General features: G+C 43.8%; 1 protein-coding gene across 1 annotated transcript in view; it reads left to right on the plus strand.

Annotated features, from left to right (window-relative positions):
- LOC139388770 (ryanodine receptor 1-like) overlaps positions 1-22839 on the plus strand; it is a 91485-nt gene that overhangs the window by 61178 nt on the left and 7468 nt on the right. The window contains exons 73-93 of the mRNA XM_071135681.1: positions 2556-2720; positions 2842-2901; positions 4765-4899; positions 5038-5150; positions 5436-5532; positions 5627-5733; positions 5859-5910; positions 6011-6103; positions 9501-9600; positions 10090-10169; positions 10248-10324; positions 11659-11732; positions 12289-12306; positions 14652-14732; positions 14890-14978; positions 15363-15491; positions 15937-16041; positions 20932-21013; positions 21118-22433; positions 22544-22674; positions 22813-22839. The exon at positions 22813-22839 is cut by the window's right edge and continues 136 nt beyond it. Coding sequence (XP_070991782.1) covers positions 2556-2720; positions 2842-2901; positions 4765-4899; positions 5038-5150; positions 5436-5532; positions 5627-5733; positions 5859-5910; positions 6011-6103; positions 9501-9600; positions 10090-10169; positions 10248-10324; positions 11659-11732; positions 12289-12306; positions 14652-14732; positions 14890-14978; positions 15363-15491; positions 15937-16041; positions 20932-21013; positions 21118-22433; positions 22544-22674; positions 22813-22839 — 3131 coding nt within the window. The remainder of the gene's footprint in view (positions 1-2555; positions 2721-2841; positions 2902-4764; positions 4900-5037; positions 5151-5435; positions 5533-5626; positions 5734-5858; positions 5911-6010; positions 6104-9500; positions 9601-10089; positions 10170-10247; positions 10325-11658; positions 11733-12288; positions 12307-14651; positions 14733-14889; positions 14979-15362; positions 15492-15936; positions 16042-20931; positions 21014-21117; positions 22434-22543; positions 22675-22812) is intronic.

Raw genomic sequence — 22839 nt, forward strand, 5'->3', positions numbered from 1 at the left:
ATCTAGTTTCCTATTAACATGATGCTACTTACAACTAATAGTTGTGTGTGTTTTCAACAGGAGCTTTGTTACTCTCCAAAACCATGTAACGCATGAATTCACCTAGTGCTGCTGGTGCCAAATGCACCTGAGAAACATACTGTACAACAGGATCTTTAATGTGAATGCAATGCGTTTGTAAGCATGTTTTTATCTGTGCAGTTTCACTGATTTCCTGTACTACAGATTAGAATGATTCCTTTCAGTTGTCCTCCCCAACACCCTCCACCCCAGCTCCAACCCCTGTCCTTCTCAATGCAGTGTTACATTCTCACATTCCCCTCCCCTTACCGGCCAAGTGTTCAGAAACAGGTCATTATGGTGGTGAGATGTAGCCCTGATTCTGGGCAGTTTGGTTCTTTTATCAGTACATTGCCTGTCCACCTGCAGCAAATACTGAATAATATGATGATGTGAAGGAACTGACCCAGGCTGAAGGGTTCAGAGATGAGTCCATGGCTTTTGATATTAGAGGGTGTTAACTGTTAATTAATGGTATTTTGTGATAGCTACAGCCTGAGTAAGCAGGTATGGGGACACATTGTAACTCAACAGGTCATTGAAATGAGAAGCAATGGTCACATTTCCACTGGATTGCAGGTATCAAGCTGGAAATAATGTGACAAGAGCACATTATGGTTTTTAGTACATTGCACAAAGTGTGGATGTCATGTACATCTAGGATGTCAAACTCATTCCATGGATGACCTAGTGTCTGCTGGTTTTGGGGATTTCCTTTCAATTAAGACTTAGACAACCAGGTGAGGGGAGTTCCTTACAAAGACCTAGACAACCAGGTGAGGGGAGTTCCTTACTAAGACCTAGACAACCAGGTGAGTGGAGTTCCTTACTAAGACCTAGACAACCAGGTGAGGGGAGTTCCTTACTAAGACCTAGACAACCAGGTGAGGGGAGTTCCTTACTAAGACCTAGACAACCAGGTGAGCGGAGTTCCTTACTAAGACCTAGACAACCAGGTGAGCGGAGTTCCTTACTAAGACCTAGGCAACCAGGTGAGAGGAGTTCCTAACTAAGACCTAGACAACCAGGTGAGGAAAGTTCCTTACTAATCAGTGACCTTAATTAATCGATCAAGTACAAGGGAGGAGTGATAACCAGCAGACACTCAGCCCTCTGTGGAATGTGTTTGACACGTGATGGAGATTGTTTAATTTAATGTAAATATACACTCAGTAGCCAGTTTATTAGGTACACCACCTCATTCACAATAATGGTTGGCTCCTACAGTCTCGTGGCCATGGCTTGCTATATAAAACAGTCAGACAGGCATCAAGTCATTCAGTTACTGTTCGATAGAATGTTAGAATTGGAAAAGCAAGTGACCTAAGTGACTTTGAGCGTGGTTTCGTCATTAGTGCCAGGTGCGCCAGTCCCATTATCTCAGAAACGGCTGGCCTACTGGGCTTTTCACGCACAACTGTGTCTAGGGTTTACAGAGAATGGTGCGACAAACTAAAAACATCCAGTCAGCGGCAGTCCTGTGGGCGAAAACAGCTTGTTGATGAGAGAGGTTGAAGGAGGCGGGCCACAAACAGTCAAACAATGGTGCAGTACAACAGTGGTGTGCAGAATGGCATCTCGGAATGCACAACTCATCAGTCCTTGTCACACAAGGGCTATTGCAGCAGACAACCACACCGGGTTCCACTCCTATCAGCTAAAAACAAGAAGAAGCGGCTCCAGTGGGCACAAGATCACCAACACTGGACAATTGAGGAGTGGAAAAAGAACGCCTGGTCCGACCAATCCCGGTTTCTGTCAGGATTTGGCATAAGGAGCACGAGTCCATGGCCTCACCCTGCCTGGTGTCAACGGTAGAGGTTGGTGGTGAAATAATGGGGGGTATGTTTTCCTGGCACACGTTAGGTCCCTTGATACCAATTGAGTAACTTAGGAAACCACACCTTGTAGAATCCATGCCCTGAAGAATTCAGGCTGTTCTGGAGGCAAAGGGGGAGGGGGGGGTCTTACCCAGTACTATATGGGTGTACCTAATGAACTGGACACTGAGTGTATAATGTAGAATAAGTTGCTTTTCTATTGTAGTGTTCATTAATAATTATTTTCATGGTTAAGAGGTAGAACAGGACAGGTGTGTTTATTGAAAAATGTAAGTGATTGTGAGTGTCGTGCCATCGAATCAGTGCCATGGGTTCAATGCTAAGCAGTGTTAATTGATATTGTTCAATGCTAAGCAGTGGTAATTGATGGTGTTCAATGCTAAGCAGTGGTAATTGATGCTGTTCAATGCTAAGCAGTGTTGATCTATATGTTGTTCAGTGCTAAGCAGTGTTAATGTATATGTTGTTCAATGCTAAGCAGTGTTAATGTATATGTTGTTCAATGCTAAGCAGTGTTGATCTATATGTTGTTCAATGCTAAGCAGTGGTAATTGATATGTTGTTCAATGCATGTATTGGTTGTGGCTTTATGCATGAAGAAGATGCCTTGGTCCCTCCTTATGTTCTTGGCTTGGTCCCTCCTTGTGTTCTTAGGCTGGTGGCTCAGACGTGGAGCGTACCAAGAAGAAAAGAGATCGTTACTCAGTGCAGACGTCACTTATTGTGGCTGCCCTGAAAAAGATGCTCCCCATCGGCCTCAACATGTGCTCCCCTGCTGATCAGGAGCTTATCAACCTGGCCAAGATACGATACTCTTTGGTAGTCTGCCCTCAATAACTCTGCCGTAGTATGACTAGTTGTTTGAGCCAGACTCATAGGGCCGTATATCCAGACACAGAAATGGTTCCAAAATAAATGTTAAACAACATTTGTTTTCCAGAGGGACACGGATGAGGAAGTAAGAGAGTTTTTGCAAAACAACCTGCATCTTCAAGGCAAGGTAAGATGGACTGGGTTGGTGCAGTAAAGTGATACATGGTGAAGTCCTGTGGTGTTCCTCCGGCTGCACTGTGTGTTCCTCCGGCTGCAGTGTGTGTGACCCCGGCTGCACTGTATGTTCCTCCGGCTGCACGGTATGTTCCTCCGGCTGCACGGTATGTTCCTCCGGCTGCACGGTATGTTCCTCCGGTTGCACGGTATGTTCCTCCGGCTGCACGGTATGTTCCTCCGGCTTCACGGTATGTTCCTCCGGCTGCACTGTGTGTTCCCCCGGCTGCACGGTATGTTCCTCCGGCTGCACGGTATGTTCCTCCGGCTGCACTTTGTGTTCCCCCGGCTGCACGGTATGTTCCTCCGGCTGCACGGTATGTTCCTCCGGCTGCACGGTGTGTTCCCCCGGCTGCACTGTATGTTCCTCCGGCTGCACGGTATGTTCCTCCGGCTGCAGTGTGTGTTCCCCCGGCTGCACGGTATGTTCCTCCGGCTGCACTGTATGTTCCTCCGGCTGCACTGTATGTTCCTCCGGCTGCACTGTATGTTCCTCCGGCTGCAGTGTGTGTTCCCCCGGCTGCACGGTATGTTCCTCCGGCTGCACTGTATGTTCCTCCGGCTGCACTGTATGTTCCTCCGGCTGCACTGTATGTTCCTTCGGCTGCAGTGTGTGTTCCCCCGGCTGCACGGTATGTTCCCCCGGCTGCACGGTATGTTCCTCCGGCTGCACGGTATGTTCCTCCGGCTGCACGGTTTGTTCCTCCGGCTGCACTGTGTGTTCCCCCGGCTGCACGGTATGTTCCTCCGGCTGCACGGTATGTTCCTCCGGCTCCAGTGTGTGTTCCCCCGGCTGCACGGTATGTTCCTCCGGCTGCACTGTGTGTTCCTCCGGCTGCACTGTGTGTTCCCCTGGCTGCAGTGTGTGTTCCCCCGGCTGCACGGTATGTTCCTCCGGCTGCACTGTGTGTTCCTCCGGCTGCAGTGTGTGGTCCCCCGGCTGCACGGTATGTTCCCCCGGCTGCACGGTATGTTCCTCCGGCTGCACTGTGTGTTCCTCCAGCTGCAGTGTGTGTTCCCCCGGCTGCACGGTATGTTCCTCCGGCTGCAGTGTGTGTTCCTCCGGCTGCAGTGTGTGTTCCTCCGGCTGCAGTGTGTGTTTCTTCTGGCTGCACTGTGTGTTCCTCCGACTGCACTGTGTGTTCCTCCGGCTGCACTGTGTGTTCCTCCGACTGCACTGTGTGTTCCTCCGGCTGCACTGTGTGTTCCTCCGACTGCACTGTGTGTTCCTCCGACTGCACTGTGTGTTCCTCCGACTGCACTGTGTGTTCCTCCGACTGCACTGTGTGTTCCTCCGACTGCACTGTGTGTTCCTCCGGCTGCACTGTGTGTTCCTCCGACTGCACTGTGTGTTCCTCCGGCTGCACTGTGTGTTCCTATGACCGAGCCAAGGTCTGCACTGTGTGTTCCCCTGGTTGCAGTGAGTGTTCCTCCGGCTGCACTGTGTGTTCCTATGACCGAGCCAAGGTCTGCACTGTGTGTTCCTCCGGCTGCACTGTGTGTTCCTATGACCGAGCCAAGGTCTGCACTGTGTGTTCCTCCGGATGCAGTGTGTGTTCCTCTAGCTGCACTGTGTGTTCCTCTAGCTGCACTGTGTGTTCCTCCGGCTGCAGTGAGTGTTCCTCCGGCTGCACTGTGTGTTCTTCCGGCTGCAATGAGTGGTCCTCCGGCTGCACTGTGTGTTCCCCCGGCTGCAGTGAGTGTTCCTCCGGCTGCACTGTGCGTTCCCCCGGCTGCAGTGTGTGTTCCTCTAGCTGCAGTGTGTGTTCCTCTAGCTGCAGTGTGCGTTCCTCTAGCTGCAGTGTGTTGTGTTCAGGTGGAGAACCCGTCCATGTGCTGGCAGATGTCCCTGTATAAGGAGATGGCAGGGAAGGCTGAGGATGCTGACGCTCCAGAGAAAGTGGTGAAGAGGGTGCAGGAGGTGTCAGCTGTTCTCTATCACATTGAGGTGGTGAGTAGTAGTAGTAGTACACTCAGTACTTCAATACTACAACATCAATATAATCCCACAGTATCCCTATAGTCCTACTTCACACACATGGCATGATGTCAGTGGTGCCGTTTCTCTCAATTATCTTGTCTCACTTAGACGGAGCACCCCTTCAAATCCAAAAAGATTGTGTGGCACAAACTGCTCTCCAAGCAGAGACGCAAGGCTGTGGTAGCCTGCTTTAGGATGACTCCACTCTACAACCTACCCAGGTTAGAGACGCTACTACAGTCTTGTATTTACATTTGAGTCATCTAGCAGGCACTCTTATCCAGAGCGATTTACACAAGAAATTAGGGTTAAGCGCCTTGCTCAAGTGCACATCGACAGATTTTTCACCTAGTCTGCTCTGAGATTAGAACCAGCGACTTTTCAGTTACTGGTCCGACATTCTAAAATGTTAGGCTACCTGCCTCCATATTCAAACATATCCAGTAAGTAACACACAGCCACAAGTAAAATGCAGACACTAACATGGTTTTCTGTCTGCCTCACAGGCATAGAGCTTCCAATATGTTCCTGGAAGGATACAAATGCAACTGGATCCATACTGAAGGCTACTCCTTTGAGGACAGAATGATAGATGACTTGTCTGTAAGCTCTGCATGCTTGACTCACCTTTTGAGGATTTCAGGACCTGCGAGTTTCCTCCTGTAGTTTCACTTCCACATCTCTTTCTCAAACACAGAAAGCCATGGAGCAGGAAGGAGAGGAAGAGGAAGAGACTGAGACCAAGCCAGATCCCCTTCACCAACTAATTTTGCATTTCAGCCGTACCGCTCTCACAGAGAAGAGGTGGGACTCACCTTTTCTCCCTCAAGCATGTTAGTTGAGCAGCTTTTGGATTGAATTCAACACTAAACACGCATCTCAACCTTTTGACATGTTGCCTAAGCCTCTGTTTCTTCTCAACGTTACAGTAAACTTGATACAGATTACCTATATATGGCATACGCTGATATTATGGCAAAGGTGAGTTTTATGATGGAACATTTTAGCATGTTATTGTTATTTGTATACGAATGTATTTAAAGTATGTCATTTATTTTTTCCTTGTCTGTGTGTGTTGTAGAGCTGCCACATTGGTGAGGAGGACGAAGGGGGAGAGGAGGTGGAGGAAGGGGCTGAGGATGAGATGTCCTTTGAGGTGCAACAGACAGAACTGGTATGGGGCGGCCAGGGGCAGGGGAGCAGGGAGACACTGGAGCGGTAGCTCTCAACGCATCGAGTGACCACATCATCCACTGCACATCAGCATGCAACCACATCTCTCTGTTCTCTATCGCTCTTCTCTCTCTCTGTCTCCTCTTCTTCTCTCTCCTCTCTCATCCCTATTTTGTCTCTTCTATCTGTTCCTTTATATGCTTGTTGCTTCCTCCTAAATGTTATTTGTTTGTCGCTTGTTCTCCTTCTTTGTGTTTTGCTTCACTCCAAGTGTTTCTGGATTGTACCTGGCTGTTGTGGTTAACAACACCGTTAACATTCTGTAGATGTTGCATGACTCACAAAGTGATTGGAAAATACAACTTATCTAGACCATACACAATCATGTGGACCATCATCAATAGCACAAAGTTCTATTGATGAGTAATTCCTTCAATTTGGCAGGCAGAATGTATTTACATGGGTCAAATACTGTTGTCAATCATATAATGGCTCCTCGATTATTTTGGACAGAAATACATCTAATAATTTCCATAGTTTGTATATACACTAAGCATACAAAACATTAGGAACACCTTCCTAATATTGAGTTGCACACCTTTTTTGCCCTCAGAACAGCCTCAATTGGCCGGGGGACGGACTCTACAAAGTGTGGAAAGTGTTCCACAGGGATGCTGGCCCATGTTGACTCCAATGCTTCCCACAGTTGTCAAGTTCACTGGATGTCCTTTGGGTGGTGGACCATTCTTGATACACACGGGAAACTGTTGAGCGTGAAAATTCCAGCAGCGTTACAGTTCTTGACACATTCAAACCGGTGCTCCTGGCACCTTCTACCATACCCCGTTCAAAGGAAAATAAATCCTCTGAATGGCACACATACACAATCCATGTCTCAATTGTCTCAAGGCTGAAAAATCCTTCTTTAACCTGTCCTTTCCCTTCACCTACACTGATTGAAGTGGATTTAACAAGTGACATCAACAAGGAATCATAGCTTTCACCTGGATTCACCTGGTCAGTCTGTCATAGAAAGAGCCGGTGTTCCTAAAGTTTTGTCCACTCAGTGTATATACCGGTATTTTATGCCACTTATGTATGTAAGTGGTATATTTGGACGAATAGGAATTACTCCTGCGTCTGTAAATTGTTACCTTTAGAATGTAGGAGGCCATTAGCCATGTTGTTGGTTACCACACATTGTCCCAAGTCTAGTCTATCACTGCCAGCTCATACCAGCTCATACCACCATACCCCACCTATGGTCTTTCATGTAGATTCTGATGGAATCTCTAACAGAACTGATCCTGTCTGTTTCTCAGATGGAATCTCGAACAGAACTGATCCTGTCTGTTTCTCAGATTGCAACCAACTACTGACCCTTTGACTGACCTCTGACCACGTCTGTGTCAGTTCCATGTTCTCTTACTGCTCTCCCACTTACTCTGGCGTAACACCTTTATCTCTATTAACTGAGTGTTACTAATCAATGCTGTTCCCTTCCATACTTTCTTAACGTATTGACCAATAGACTACAGTGAAAGCCTGTCTACTCTCCCAGACACCTAGACTGACACATACAGTAAGAATATGTGTAAGAAGAGTTCCAGCAACAACACATTCACTGATAGACAGACTGTATACTACACCTGATAGATGGCTTATCCAAACCCTGCTCTTGTTTCTATTGGATTGGAAACTCTATAAGTAATGTCAAGTACATCTGCACCATGCTTACTGGGTAGACCATAATCAGGCATTCGCAGGTGGGTGGGTGGGTTAGGAGGGTGGGATGCTTGTGGGAACTGATTAAATATGTATTTGTATTACTTTTGTTTTAATTAATTCTTGGTTGAAAAGAAAATGTTGGTTACAATATCAAATCTGGTTAGTTTTTATACCTTCTATATACTTAATTGCATTACATTGCACTTGTCAAAATGTTGACAGCTTACACTACAAATGTAGTTCTGTGACAGACATGTTTGGGCTTTTTAAAATAAAAATGTCATTACATTTATTTAAGACACCAAGGGGGACACTGTGGTTATTCAATAGATCCTGTATGGTTCTTTGCAACGGCTAGCACTGCAGCGTGCAAGGCCATCAGGGCTGTTTGCTGTAGTCTAACGTTTGCTCCAGTCAGCAAACGTGCAGAAGTAGTGTAACGACTCCATGACTAATTAACTGGGGAGAGAGAATGGGTGAGAGAGAGAAACAGATAGGTGGAATGGAAGTAATGAAATGTGTAGAAAACGAGTCAAAAAGCAGATAAAGCATGCAGGTTTGAATGAGTTTATCAATTACATACAGTGAGAGGAAAATGGCAACTAAGAAATGGAGGTGGAGAGTAGAAACTGAGAATGAGAAACTATTTCAATTTTAGATATTCGGTAAGTCAAAAGTTTAGACAGACCTACTCATTCCAGGGTTTTTCTTAATTTTCACTATTTTCTACATTGTTGAATAATAGTGAAGACATCCAAACTATGAAATAACACATATGGAATCATGTAGTAACCAAAAAAGTGTTAAACAAATGTATTTTTTATTTTATTTAACTACAGTAGTAGGCAAGTCAGTTAAGAACAAATTAGCGGTTTAAGGCACTGCATCTCAGTTCTTGAGTCGTCACTACAGACACCCTGTATCACAACCGGCCATGATTGGGAGTCTAAAGGACGGCGCACAATTGGCCCAGCGTCATCCAGGTTTGACCGGTGTAGGCCGTCATGGTAAATAAGAATTTGTTCTTAACTGACTTGCCTAGTTAAATAAAGGTTAAATAAAATGTAAATATATATATTTTGCCTTGATGACAGCTTTGCACACTCTTGGCATTCTCTCAACCAGCTTCATGAAATGCATTTCAATTAAGGAAAAGTGAAGGAAAAGCATCCAACAAGTGCTCAGCATATGCGGGAACTCATTCAAGACTGTTGGAAAAGCATTCCAGGTGACTACCTTATGAAGCTGGTTGAGAAAATGCCAAGTGTGTGCAAAGTTGTCATCAATGCAAAGGGTGGATACTTTGAAGAATCTAAAATCTAAAATATATTTAGATTTTTTAAACACTTTTTGGCTTATTATACCATTCATTATGTGTTATTTCATAGTTTGATGTTTTCACTATTAGTATATAAATAGTCAAAATAAAGAAAAAACTTTCAATGAGTAGGTGTGTCCAAACTTTGACTGGCATTGTATATGAAGCATTTAAAACAATAGGCCTACACTATTAAAACAAAGTTTAGGGCAGCAAATCAGTGAAGCTCAGAGAGAAGGTCTATACAGCTAGGTACTAGCTGTGTGAATGCAGAGGGACTGTGTGACTGTCACTTGTTCTCCTTCTTTGTGTGACCATCAGGACACAGTCACAGCATCTGTGTCCATCACAGGAAAAAGAGATGGAGAAACAGAGACTTCTGTACCAGCAGTCCCGTCTCCATAACCGTGGGGCGGCTGAGATGGTGCTGCAGATGATCAGTGCTTGCAAAGGTACTTCCCCAACCCATGCAGTTACACCAAGGATCCCCAATTACATTCAACTGTGGGATGATTACTCCTTGAGAGGACGGTCAGGGGGACGAAACATAATTTAGTTATAAATAATTTGTACACTTCAAATTGACCACAAGAATCCCAAACAGATATAGTATTTAACAAAAACAAAATCAAATCAAACCTTGATTACATTGGGATACGATCATATATGCTTCTCTCTATTTATGCGTAGGAATACTTCGAAACAGATTTCCTAAATTAAAATCACATTGAGGCTTATTTTTTGCTCATAAAAACTTGAGGGGGGGGGGCAAATAAAATAATTTGGCCTGCAGACCGCCTATTGGAGAACCCTGCAGTACTACAAGTCAATGTCCCTCCACCACAGTGCATGTATTTGAAGGGTGTCATGGTAGACACATCAAAGACATTATTCATACCCGTCCATCTTGAATGGTAAAGAATACTTTTCTCTGCATTTAGGTGAGACTGGCTGCATGGTGTCCTCCACCCTTAAATTGGGCATCTCCATCCTAAACGGTGGTAATGTTGAGGTTCAACAGGTAAGTGTTCTCTCAGTGGGCTGTCCATCTGACCTGAGGATATAGTAGTAATTGACTGGTCTCACTGTCTGCTTGCAGAAAATGCTTGAGTACTTGAAGGACAAGAAGGATGTTGGCTTCTTTTTGAGTGTCCAGGCTCTAATGCAGACATGCAGGTTTGTCTTCACCCCTGAATTACTCATAAAGGACAGTACCAGTCAAAAGTTTGGATACACCTACTCATTCCAAAAAGTTTTGGGACACTCACTGTAAAGCCCATGGAGAATAAGAGTACCTCCTCCCTGGCCACTGCACTGAGGCTAGGAAACACTGTCACCACCTATAAATCTACGATAATCGGTATTTTCAATAAGCATTTTTCTACGACTGGCCATGCTTTCCACCTGGCTACCCCCTACCCCGGCCAACAGCTCTGCACCCCCTGCAGCAACTTGCCCAAGCCCCCCCCACCATTTCTCCTTCACCCAAATTCAGACAGGTGATGTTCTGAAAGAGCTGAAGAATCTGGACCCCTACAAATCAGCTGGGCAAGACAATCTGGGCCCTCTCTTTCTAAAATGATCCGCTGAAATTGTTACAACCCCTATTACTAGCCTGTTCAACCTCTCTTTCGTATCGTCTGAGATCCCCAAAGATTGGAAAGCTGCCGCGGTCATCCCCCTCTTCAAAACTGTTATAGATCTATATCCATCCTGCCCTGCTTTTCTAAAATCTGGTGTTTTGCAGGTACTATTTAATGAAGCTGCCAGTTGAGGACTTGTGAGGCGCATGTTTCTCAAACTAGACACTCTAATTGTACTCTTGCTCAGTTGTGCACCGGGGCCTCCCACTCCTCTTTCTATTCTGGTTTGGGCCAGATTGCGCTATTCTGTGAAGGGAGTGTTGTACAGTGTTGTACGAGATCTTTAGTTTCTTGGAAATTTTGTCGCATGGAATAGCCTTCATTTCTCAGAACAAGAATAGACTGACGATTTTCAGAAGAAAGTTATTTGTTTCTGGCCATTTTGAGCCTGTAATCGAACCCACAAATGCTAATGCTCCAGATACTCAACTTGTTAAAAGAAGGCCAGTTTTATTGCTTCTTTAATTAGCACAACAGTTTTCAGCTGTGCTAACATAATTGCGAAAGTGTTTTCTATTGATCAATTAGCCTTTTAAAATTATAAACTTGGATTAGCTAACACAACGTGCTATTGGAACACAGGAGTGATGGTTGCTGATAATGGGCCTCTGTATGCCTATGTAGATATTCCATAAAAAATCAGCCGTTTCCAGCTACAATAGTCATTTACAACATTAACAATGTCTACACTGTATTTCTGATCAATTTGATGTTATTTTAATGGACAAAAAATGTGCTTTTCTTTCAAAAACAAGGACATTTCTAAGTGACCCCAAACTTTTGAACAGTAGTGTATATAAATGGAAAATGGAGCCAACAGCTTCTGAAGTTTGATAAAAGTTGACTGTATGTTGTTTTTCGTGGCAGTGTCCTGGACCTGAATGCCTTTGAGAGACAGAACAAGGCAGAGGGTCTGGGCATGTTGTCGGAGGAGGGAACAAGTAAGTCTTTAAAGCTCTCACTGTTCTGGACACTGGTACACCAACTTTGTACCACCTTACACCATCTTTGCATCCATGTCCTGCCTAGACAATCACACACCTAGACAATCACACACCTAGACAATCACACACTCACACATGTGCAGTATCAGGGCCTATGGTCACTGAGTGGGAGTTCCTCCACTTCATTCCTCATCTTTTTTCAGTATTAGTAACATCCATCAACTCTGATGTCCAATAATGATTGAGTGATTCATGTGTTGATATGGCTGTAATTTTGTCAGTGCTAACGCCTTGTCAGTTGGTAATTTGAATTTACATGGTGTCTTTTTAGTACTGTATTTTGACTTGCTAATATTTTGTGTTTACATTCAATGTTAATTTGTAAAATATTTTGTAAATGTAGAATTATTTTTTAACTAATTCTTAGTTTAAAACTCCTACGTGTTCTACTGTTGTCAATCAACTCACCATCGCTCTCTTTCCCTACCTTGCCATCATCGCGTCCCTCCCTCCCCTATCCTCTCTTCCCATTCCCTCCTTTGCTGGTCCTCAGACATGAAGTCAGAACGGGGTAAATGATACCTCTGTCCCTCTGTTTTTCTACATTTTCTCTTTCTATTGCCCTCCCTGTTCCCTGTTCCCTCTCCCTGTCTCTTCATTTTCTTTATCTCTTAATTATCTTGTGTTGTGGGGCCCACCTTTATTCAATAACACACTCAAGGAGTTTATGAAATAACCTTTCAGTCATGTCAAGTAATGCCAATTCCATTGTTTCTCTGGTATATACTGTACATGACTATATACTGTATTCATAGTAAACTTATTCAACTCTCAAAGAGTAATGTACCCTAACAACAGACAATGACTGAAAAGTGTTTTTTCCCATTGAGTGGCTAACCACAGATCTACTGAAACTCAGAAGCTCACCACTATTGCGATCAGACTTCCTGAGCACGGAATAAGCTCAATATCTGGATCTATCTATCTCTCATATTAATCCTCAGTGTTTGTAACTCTGGATCCACAAAGCATCTCAGAGTAGGATTGCTGATCTAGGATCTGTCCATATACAGTGCATTTGGAAAGTATTCAGACCCCTTGACTTTTTCCACATTTTGTTATGTTCAGCCTTATTCTAAAATTGATTAACTTGTTTTTTCCCCTGATCAATCTACACACAATACCTCATAATGACAAAGCAAAAACAGGTTTTTAGAAATGTTTGCAAATGTATAACAAAAAAAGAATGGTGTTCAGACCCTGAGCAATCCAGTCATACACAGAATCCTGTCAAACTCCAATGAGGCTGTCATGGCTTTCGTCTGGCCACTCTACCAGAAAGGCCTGATTGGTGGAGTGCTGCGGAGATGGTTGTCCATCTGGAAGGTTCTCCCATCTCCACAGAGGAACTCTGGAGCTCTGTCAGAGTGACCATCGGGTTCTTGGTCGACTACCTGACCAAGCCCCTTCTATCCCGATTGCTCAGTTTGGCCGGGCGGCCAGCTCGAGTCTTGGTGGTTCCAAACTTCTTCCATTTAAGAATGATGGAGGCCACTGTGTTCTTGGGGACCTTCAATGCTGCAGACATTTTTTGTACCCTTCCCCAGATCTGTGCCTCGACACAATCCTGTCTTTGAGCTCTACGGACAATTCCTTCGACCTCATGGGTTGGTTTTTGCTCTGACATGCACTGTCAACTGTGGGAACTTATATAGACAGGCGTGTGCCTTTCCAAATCATGTCCAATCAATTGAATTTACCACAGGTGGACTCCAATCAAGTTGTAGAAACAAGGATGATCAAGGGGAACAACTGCACCTGAGCTCAATTTCGAGTCTCATAGCAAAGGGTCTGAAAACGTATGTAAAAAGGTATTTCAGTTTTTGATTTTTATAAGTTAGCAAATAATTCCCCAAAATCTGTTTTCGCTTTGTCATTATGTAGTATGTAGATTGATGAGGATTGTTTTTATGGTATCCATTTTAGAATAAGGCTGTAACGTAACAAAATGTGGAAAAGGGGAAGGCGTCTGAATACTTTCCGAATGAGCTGAAATCATATTTTTTTTATGATATGAAAGGCAAACTGATCCTAGATCAGCACTCTGTCTGCCCCACCCACCTCTGAACCCTCACATGACTTACACTGTAATCCCCCCCACAAAGACATAATCCCTCCTCCACTCTACCTTGCTTGGACAGAAGTCCAAACTCTGGCCCTCTTAACCCACATTCAGTGGAGGTAGAGGAGTGCAGTAGGTCTGTGCTGCATGACTGTGTTTCTGCATGCACTGACTAAGGAACTGACAGGGTCAACTTCTCCATTACGTTGAATGTCTGTGCGGTACACAGTGTTGTCCATTGTATCTATACATGTTGATGTGACCATGTACTTTTATCTGTATGTATACTGTGTATTTAGTATACTGTGTTTTCAGTGTTGATGGAGAACTGTTTCTGGTGTTTGATTATGTGTAATAAAGTGCAGAAGTTCTTATCGTTGCTTGTTTCTGTGAATGTGCTTTTACATTACATGCCAACCTATTGGCCATGATTCAGCAAGTGTTTGAAGTTTTCTATATTGTAGCTACAGTGAACAACTCAGTATGGACTAAAGGAAGATGGACCGTCTGTAAGGAGGAGGCTATTGCAGCTCTTACTAATATGATTATGCAGACGTGATGGAGAGCTGTGAAATGATTATCACACTCACCTTATTGCTGCAAGCATGTGTGCTGCTGACCATGGCACGCACTGGCTAACACTCGGATGAATGGCTCAAATTGTCTAGTTAGTCTCCCACCTACATTACATACAGATAGAAAGAGGTGGCCTGACTGAACCCCCCCTTATGTCAAATACATCCAGTACCCCTAAAACTAGTCTGATCCTCTGCCCCTTTGTCTGACCTCTCTAGGTGAGAAAGTCATGTCGGATGATGAGTTTACATGTGATCTGTTCCGCGTGTTGCAGCTGCTCTGTGAGGGCCACAATAACGGTGAGAAAAATATTATCCAATGGTGTTCTATTTAGGGAATGATGGATTCATCTGTGGCGGCACAGCAACACTTAGGACAATGACTTTGAATCATGACTTTCTGTAATGCTAATCAAATGTTGGCAGTCTATTTGAGTGGACTCTGTTTTTACTCCAGATTTCCAGAACTACTTGAGGACACAGACAGGCAGCACCACCACTATCAACATCATCATCTGCACTGTGGATTACCTCCTCCGACTGCAGGTACTGGGACTCTGACTATTAACACATACCTATTAAAAAGGTGTCATGTTGTCCCTTTTACAATGAAAATTCACATTTCTAATGAATTTTATAAAGCCCTTTTTACATCAGAAGTTGTCACAAAGTGCAGAAACCCAACCTAAAACTACAAAGAGCAAGAAATGCAGAAGCACAGTGGCTTTCTCTCTAACCCTCTCTCTCTCCCGCTCTCTCTCTCACCCACCCCCTCTCTCTCTCACCCCCCCCCCCCCCCTCTCTCTCTCTTTCTCTCTCTCTCTCTCTCTCTCTCTCTCTCTCTCTCTCACCTTCTCGCTCTTTCACCCTCACTCGTTCACCCTCTCACTTTCTCTATCTCTCGCTCTCTATCGTTCACTCTCTCTAAAGGAGTCAATCAGTGATTTCTACTGGTATTACTCTGGGAAAGAGATCATCGATGAGCCAGGCAAGAAGAACTTCTCCAAGGCCATGACAGTGGCTAAACAGATCTTTAACAGTCTGACTGAGTACATCCAGGTGAGTATAAACCCATTCATCTGTACAGTATGTAGATGACTGAAAAGCCAACTGACATTTACTCCTGAGGTGCTGACCTGTTGCACCCTCGACAACTACTGTGATTATTATTATTTGATCCTGCTGGTCATTTATGAACATTTGAACATCTTGGCCATGTTCTGTTATAATCTCCACCCGGCACAGCCAGAAGAGGACTGGCCACCCCACATAGCCTGGTTCCTCTCTAGGTTTCTTCCTAGGTTCTGGCCTTTCTAGGGAGTTTTTCCTAGCCACCGTGCTTCTACACCTGCATTGCTTGCTGTTTGGGGTTTTAGGCTGGGTTTCTGTACAGCACTTTGAGATATCAGCAGATGTAAGAAGGGCTATATAAATAGATTTGATTTGATGACTGGATGTTACTGGGTAAGTGTGTGACCGTACGTACCCGGTGGTCTCCCCTCAGGGTCCGTGTACAGGCAACCAGCAGTCCCTGACCCACAGCAGGTTGTGGGATGCAGTAGTAGGCTTCCTCCACGTCTTTGCCCACTTGATGATGAAGCTGGCACAGGTACAAGCTACCTGCCTCAAAATATCAACATACACATCTACACATCTCAGCACACAAAACATGGCTACTATCCCCCTAGAAACCACACATTGTGTACCTTACACTAAAGTTGGATGTGCATGAGGAAATTACATAGTTTGTATATATATATGTATATGGCATGTAAATGCCCACAAAAATCATCTGTATGTAACTACGCTGTGCACAAAATACACTTGCATCTACATTTCATGGTATAGGCTATTTTGTGCACTTTTTATTAAAGGATTGTGGTTTCACATATCAAAGTGGTCTGTGTTACCATTTCTGGGGTGAAAATCTGCTCTGAACTTACACTTGACTGCCAACTATGCATTTAACAAACGCCTTTCAAGCCAACAACTTGAACACTTTTGTTGCATTGTTTGACTGATAAGTCTGTAATTTAAAAAATATATATGTACCGTGAAAGTAGTTTATAGAAAGTGAATCTGGAATGGTGAACTAGATCTTATTGTGATGCTAAAAACCTCTGCTACATGAAAGTGTCCTCTCTTACTCCCAGGCATAAAGCAATCAGCCTCAGAGATATCTCCACAGATATCTCCTCACAGATATCTCCTCACAGATATATTCTCATGCACACGCTCTTTTTCTACCTGACATTCACACTAATGCACTGGCTTGCAGACACACCACATACATGACTGGAACACTATTGAACAGTGGTACTCCTTTTTTAACTGAAGAAAGTAACGGCACATTTGTACCGTACTGTAAGTATGTTAGTTACAAGTAAACAGTTTGTAGATTGATAAGTTATATGTACTGATAATGAAATATATTAGCGGTGTAATGTTAGTACGTGACACCTTGATGAAACTATAGCCAACTGTAAAATCCAAGTACTTTGAAATGTAGCACTGTCTTTATGTTTTTATCGTTTACAAATCCTATGAGATATTGATTATGTAAACTGTCTTTCACATGGTCTATGCAGGTAAACTATGTACTCATTTTATTTATCTATCATTGACGTGATTGGGTGTTTACCAGTTTGTTCCTGATTCATCCCTGATTTTTTTCTCAGTTTTATACTCACCTGCCTTTAATGCTAGAATAAGAAGAAGAGAAATATTTATTTTGTAATTCAATAATATTGTATGTCAACCTCCAGAACAGTGGCAACACAACCTACTGCAACAATGGAAACATTGCTTTATTTGGTTAACTTCAAGTGCTTTATACAATGACATTACTAACCTACATTAGGGATAGGAAAGTGAAATGCTTAAAAGCAGGTGAATGTAAAGCTCGCTGAATGAAGGGACAGCCCTTTAACACTCCTCTGATGGAGCGTACACTGTATAGGGGTTAGAGTGACCTGGACACCGTAATGTTTTGACTGTGTGTGTGTGTGTGTGTGTGTGTGTGTGTGTGTGTGTGTGTGTGTGTGTGTATGATGGGATGCTTTCTGACTAATTCTAACATTGCCCCAGCATAAAGTTGTAGATGCATGTTGCTCTCTAGTCTTTCTGTGTAAAATGTATATTCTTTTTAACTTTTAAGAACTCTTAAACTATATGTTGTTGGCCGAAAACCAAGTGAACTTACAGGCTCTCATGAATTGTAAGTTGTATACATGTCAAATGTAAGTTGATGTAGTAAAATGTCATTTTCCCTGATCGGTTAATCGTTTATGATGAAATATTTTAAATGTGTACCTCAAAAAAAATGCAAGCAAAGGGGATATCCTGCTAACCTTCATCTCATTCTGTCTTACCGTGGAGACAAGCATTTACTGTATTGGCAGTTTTAACATAAGCATTTACTGTAATGGCAGTTTTAACATAAGCATTTACTGTAATGGCAGTTTTGACATAAGCATTTAATGTAATGGCAGTTTTGACATTTACTGTAATGGCAGTTTTGACATAAGCATTTACAAATGATAGTCCCACTTAGCACATACCAGATGGGATGGCGTATCGCTGCAGAATGCTGTGGTAGCCATGCTGGTTAAATGTGCCTTGAATTCTAAATAAATCACAGATAGTGTCACCAGCAAAGCACCCCCACACCATCACACCTCCTCCTTCATGCTTCACGGTGGGAACCACACATGCAGAGATCATCCATTCACCTCCTCTGCGTCTCACAAAAAAACGGCGGATGGAACCAAAAATCTCAAATTTGGACTCATCAGACCAAAGGACAGATTTCCACCGTCTAATGTCCATTGCTCGTATTTTTTGGCCCAAGCAAGTCTCTTCTTCTTATTGGTGTCCTTTAGTAGTGGTTTCTTTGCAGCAATTCGACCATGAAGGCCTGATTCACCTAGTATCTTCTGAACAGTTGAAGTGGAGATGTCTGTTACTTGAACTCTGTGAAGCATTTATTTGGGCTGCAATTTCTGAGGCTGGTAACTCTAATGAACTTATCCTCTGCAGCAGGGGTAATTCGGGGTCTTCCTTTCCTGTGGCGGTTCTCATGAGAGCTAGTTTCATCATAAAGCTTGATGGTTTTTGCGACTGCACTTGAAGAAACTTCATTTTTTCCGGATTGACTGACCTTCATTTCTTAAAGTAACGATGGACTGTCATTTCTCTTTGCTTATTTGAGCTGTTCTTGCCATAATATGGACTTGGTCTTTTACCAAATAGGGCTATCTTCTTTATACCACCCCTACCTTGTCACAACACAACTGATTGGCTCAAACACATTAAGAAGGAAATACATTCCACAAATTAACTTTTAACAAGGCACACCTGTTCATTGAAACACATTCCAGGTGACTACCTCGTGAAGCTGGTTGAGAGAATGCCAAGAGTGTGCAAAGCTGTCATCAAGGCTACTTTGAAGAATCTCAAATATAAAATATATTTGTATTTGTTTAACACTTTTTTGGTTACTACATGATTCCATATACAGTGGGGCAAAAAAGTATTTAGTCAGCCACCAATTGTGTAAGTTCTCCCACTTAAAAAGATGAGAGAGGCCTGTAATTTTCATCATAGGTACACTTCAACTATGACAGACAAAATGAGAAAAAAATCCAGAAAATCACATTGTAGGATTTTTAATGAATTTATTTGCAAATTATGGTGGAAAATAAGTATTTGGTCACCTACAAACAATCAACATTTCTGGCTCTCACAGACCTGTAACTTCTTCTTTAAGAGGCTCCTCTGTCCTCCCCTTGTTACCTGTATTAATTGCACCTGTTTGAACTTTTTATCAGTATAAAAGACACCTGTCCACAACCTAAAACAGTCACACTCCAAACTCCATTATGGCCAAGACCAAAGAGCTGTCAAAGGACACCAGAAACAAAATTGTAGACCTGCACCAGGCTGGGAAGCCTGAATCTGCAATAGGTAAGCAGCTTGGTTTGAAGAAATCAACTGTGGGAGCAATTATTAGGAAATGGAAGACATGCAAGACCACTGATAATCTCCCTCGATCTGGGGCTCCACGCAAGATCTCACCCTGTTGGGTCAAAATGATCACAAGAACGGTGAGTAAAAATCCCAGAACCACACGGGGGGACCTAGTGAATGACCTGCAGAGAGCTGGGACCAAAGTAACAAAGCCTACCATCAGTAACTCACTACGCCGCCAGGGACTCAAATCCTGCAGTGCCAGACGTGTCCCCCTGCTTAAGCCAGTACATGTCCAGGCCCGTCTGAAGTTTGCTAGAGAGCATTTGGATGATCCAGAAGAAGATTGGGAGAATGTCATATGGTCAGATGAAACCAAAATAGAGATATTTTTGGTAAAAACTCAACTCGTCGTGTTTGGAGGACAAAGAATGCATCCAAAGAACACAATACCTACTGTGAAGCATGGGGGTGGAAACATCATGCTTTGGGGCTGTTTTTCTGCAAAGGGACCAGGACGATTGATCCGTGTAAAGGAAAGAATGAATGGGGCCATGTATCGTGAGATTTTGAGTGAAAACCTCCTTCCATCAGCAAGGGCATTGAAGATGAAACGTGGCTAGGTCTTTCAGCATGACAATGATCCCAAACACACAACGAAGGAGTGGCTTCATAAGAAGCATTTCAAGGTCCTGGAGTGGCCTAGCCAGTCTCCAGATCTCAACCCCATAGAAAATCTTTGGAGGGAGTTGAAAGTCCGTGTTGCCCAGCAACAGCCCCAAAACATCACTGCTCTAGAGGAGATTTGCATGGAGGAATGGGCCAAAATACCAGCAACAGTGTGTGAAAACCTTGTGAAGACTTACAGAAAACGTTTGACCTCTGTCATTGCCAACAAAGGGTATATAACAAAGTATTGAAATAAACTTTTGTTATTGACCAAATACTTATTTTCCACCATAATTTGCAAATAAATTCATAAAAAATCCTACAGTGTGATTTTCTGGATTTTTTTCTCATTTTGTCTGTCATAGTTGAAGTGTACCTATGATGAAAATTACAGGCCTCTCTCATCTTTTTAAGTGGGAGAACTTGCACAATTGGTGGCTGGCTAAATACTTTTTTGCCCCACTGTATGTTATTTCCTAGTTTTGATGTCTTCACTATTATTCTACAATGTAGAAAATAGTAAAATAAAGAAAAACCCTTGAATGAGTAGGTGTCCAAACTTTTGACTGATATTGTATTTTTTAGCGGTTTCATACAGATTGGGAAAATCATTATGCTGATAAACTCATTGAATATATACAGTATTAATGCAAGGTGTTTGGTCTGACCATATGTGTTCGGACCATCCCTCTCACTATTGTCATACTGCATGAACACTTCTAGATTCTCCAACCATTTGAGATTTCATTGGCAGAAGAATTATCTTCACTATCATTAGAAGTCTGCAGGTCTGAAATGCACTATAGTAACAGTAAATGCTATTGTTGTGAAGCGTTGTGTATATGTTTGTGCTGTCTCGTAGGACTCCAGCCAGATTGGCCTGCTGAAGGAGCTACTGGACCTTCAGAAAGACATGGTGGTTATGCTGCTCTCTCTACTAGAGGGTAAAATTAAATTTTTATGACAGACTTTCTAACTTTCTGCTGTTTTTCTCTTTAATTTCTCCCACCTCCTTCATGATTTGCCTCCTTGTAATGTTGTGTTTCAGGTAATGTGGTGAACGGCACCATTGCCCGTCAGATGGTGGACATGCTGGTGGAGTCCTCCAGCAACGTGGAGATGATCCTCAAGTTCTTTGACATGTTCCTCAAACTGAAGGACATTGTGGCGTCAGACGCCTTCCGTGATTATGTGACCGACCCCCGAGGGTTAATCTCTAAGAAAGATTTTCAGAAGGCCATGGACAGCCAGAAACAGTACTCTCCCTCCGAGATCCAATTCCTGTTGTCCTGCTCAGAGGCTGATGAGAACGACATGATCAACTTTGAGGAGTTTGCCGACCGCTTCCAGGAGCCGGCTAAAGACATTGGATTTAACATTGCAGTGTTGCTGACAAACCTGTCTGAACATGTGCCTCATGACCTCAGGCTGAAGAACTTCTTAGAGCAGGCAGAGAGTGTACTCAACTACTTCCGCCCCTTCCTGGGCCGTATTGAGATCATGGGTGCCAGCAGGAAGATAGAGCGTATTTATTTTGAGATCAGCGAGGTCAACCGCACACAGTGGGAGATGCCTCAGGTCAGAGAGTCCAAACGACAGTTCATCTTTGATGTGGTTAATGAGGGGGGCGAGTCGGAGAAGATGGAGATGTTTGTCAACTTCTGCGAGGACACTATCTTTGAGATGAACATTGCCTCCCAGATCTCGGAGCAGGAGGAGGAGGAGGAGGAGGAGAAGGATGATGATGATCCAGCTGAAGGAGGAACTGATGCAGGAGGAGGAGGAGGTGGAGATGAAGGCGGCAATGGAGAGGAAGGAGAGCCAGAGTCCATCTCTGCCTTTGCAGACTTCATCAACAGCGTATTGAACTTCCTGAGTATCTTCACATTCCGTAACCTGCGACGGCAATACCGCAGGGTAAGGAAGATGACCATCAAGCAGATAGTGGTGGGTCTGGCCACCTTCTTCTGGACTATCCTCATCGGCATCCTGCACTTCATCTACAGTGTATGTAAGGGCTTCTTCCTGCTCATCTGGCAAACTCTATTTGGCGGAGGCCTGGTGGAGGGAGCAAAGAACATCACAGTGACAGAGATCCTGGCCAGTATGCCTGACCCCACCCAGGATGAGCTGCATGGGGACCTGGCAGGGGAGCCTGGGGTTGGGAAAGAGCAGGAGGCAGGAGGGGTGACTGACCAAATAGATACAGGCGGTGGAGAGGAGGAGGAGGAGGAGGACAATAAAGACAAGGAAGGTGGGGGGACACCACGCATCGATGCTCCTGGTGGACTTGGTGACATGGGAATTGAGGCCACTGTTGAGCCTCCTACTCCCGAGGGTACTCCTTTGACCAAGAGAAAACGGGTGAGGCACCTTTTCTTTCTAATGCAGAGACAAAGAAGTGCATGGTGAGCTTTCCAGTAACGTATGTGTAGATTCACATATACTAATGACCTTTTTCTTGTGGTTGGCAGCAACCAGAGGAGGGTGATGCTGCAGCAGCTGATGGCCAAGCTGCTGATGGCCAAGCAGCTGATGGCCTAGCTGCTGAACCGGCTTCTGCTCCTGCCATAAAGGAGCCACCTCCAGAGCCTGAGAAGGCAGAGTGAGTACCTCAGGCCATCTTCCTACATGTACAGTAGATTAACTCTTTCATCTCCATTTATAAACCATACTGTACATGCTTTAATGTTGTGGTGTTTGTTGGAATGTGCCAAAAAACACCCTATTACTTAATTCTCAGCACTGAAAATGGAGAGAAGGCCGAGAA

The sequence above is a fragment of the Oncorhynchus clarkii genome, chromosome 29 (assembly GCF_045791955.1).
Source record: "Oncorhynchus clarkii lewisi isolate Uvic-CL-2024 chromosome 29, UVic_Ocla_1.0, whole genome shotgun sequence".
Classification (NCBI taxonomy): Eukaryota; Metazoa; Chordata; class Actinopteri; order Salmoniformes; family Salmonidae; genus Oncorhynchus; species Oncorhynchus clarkii.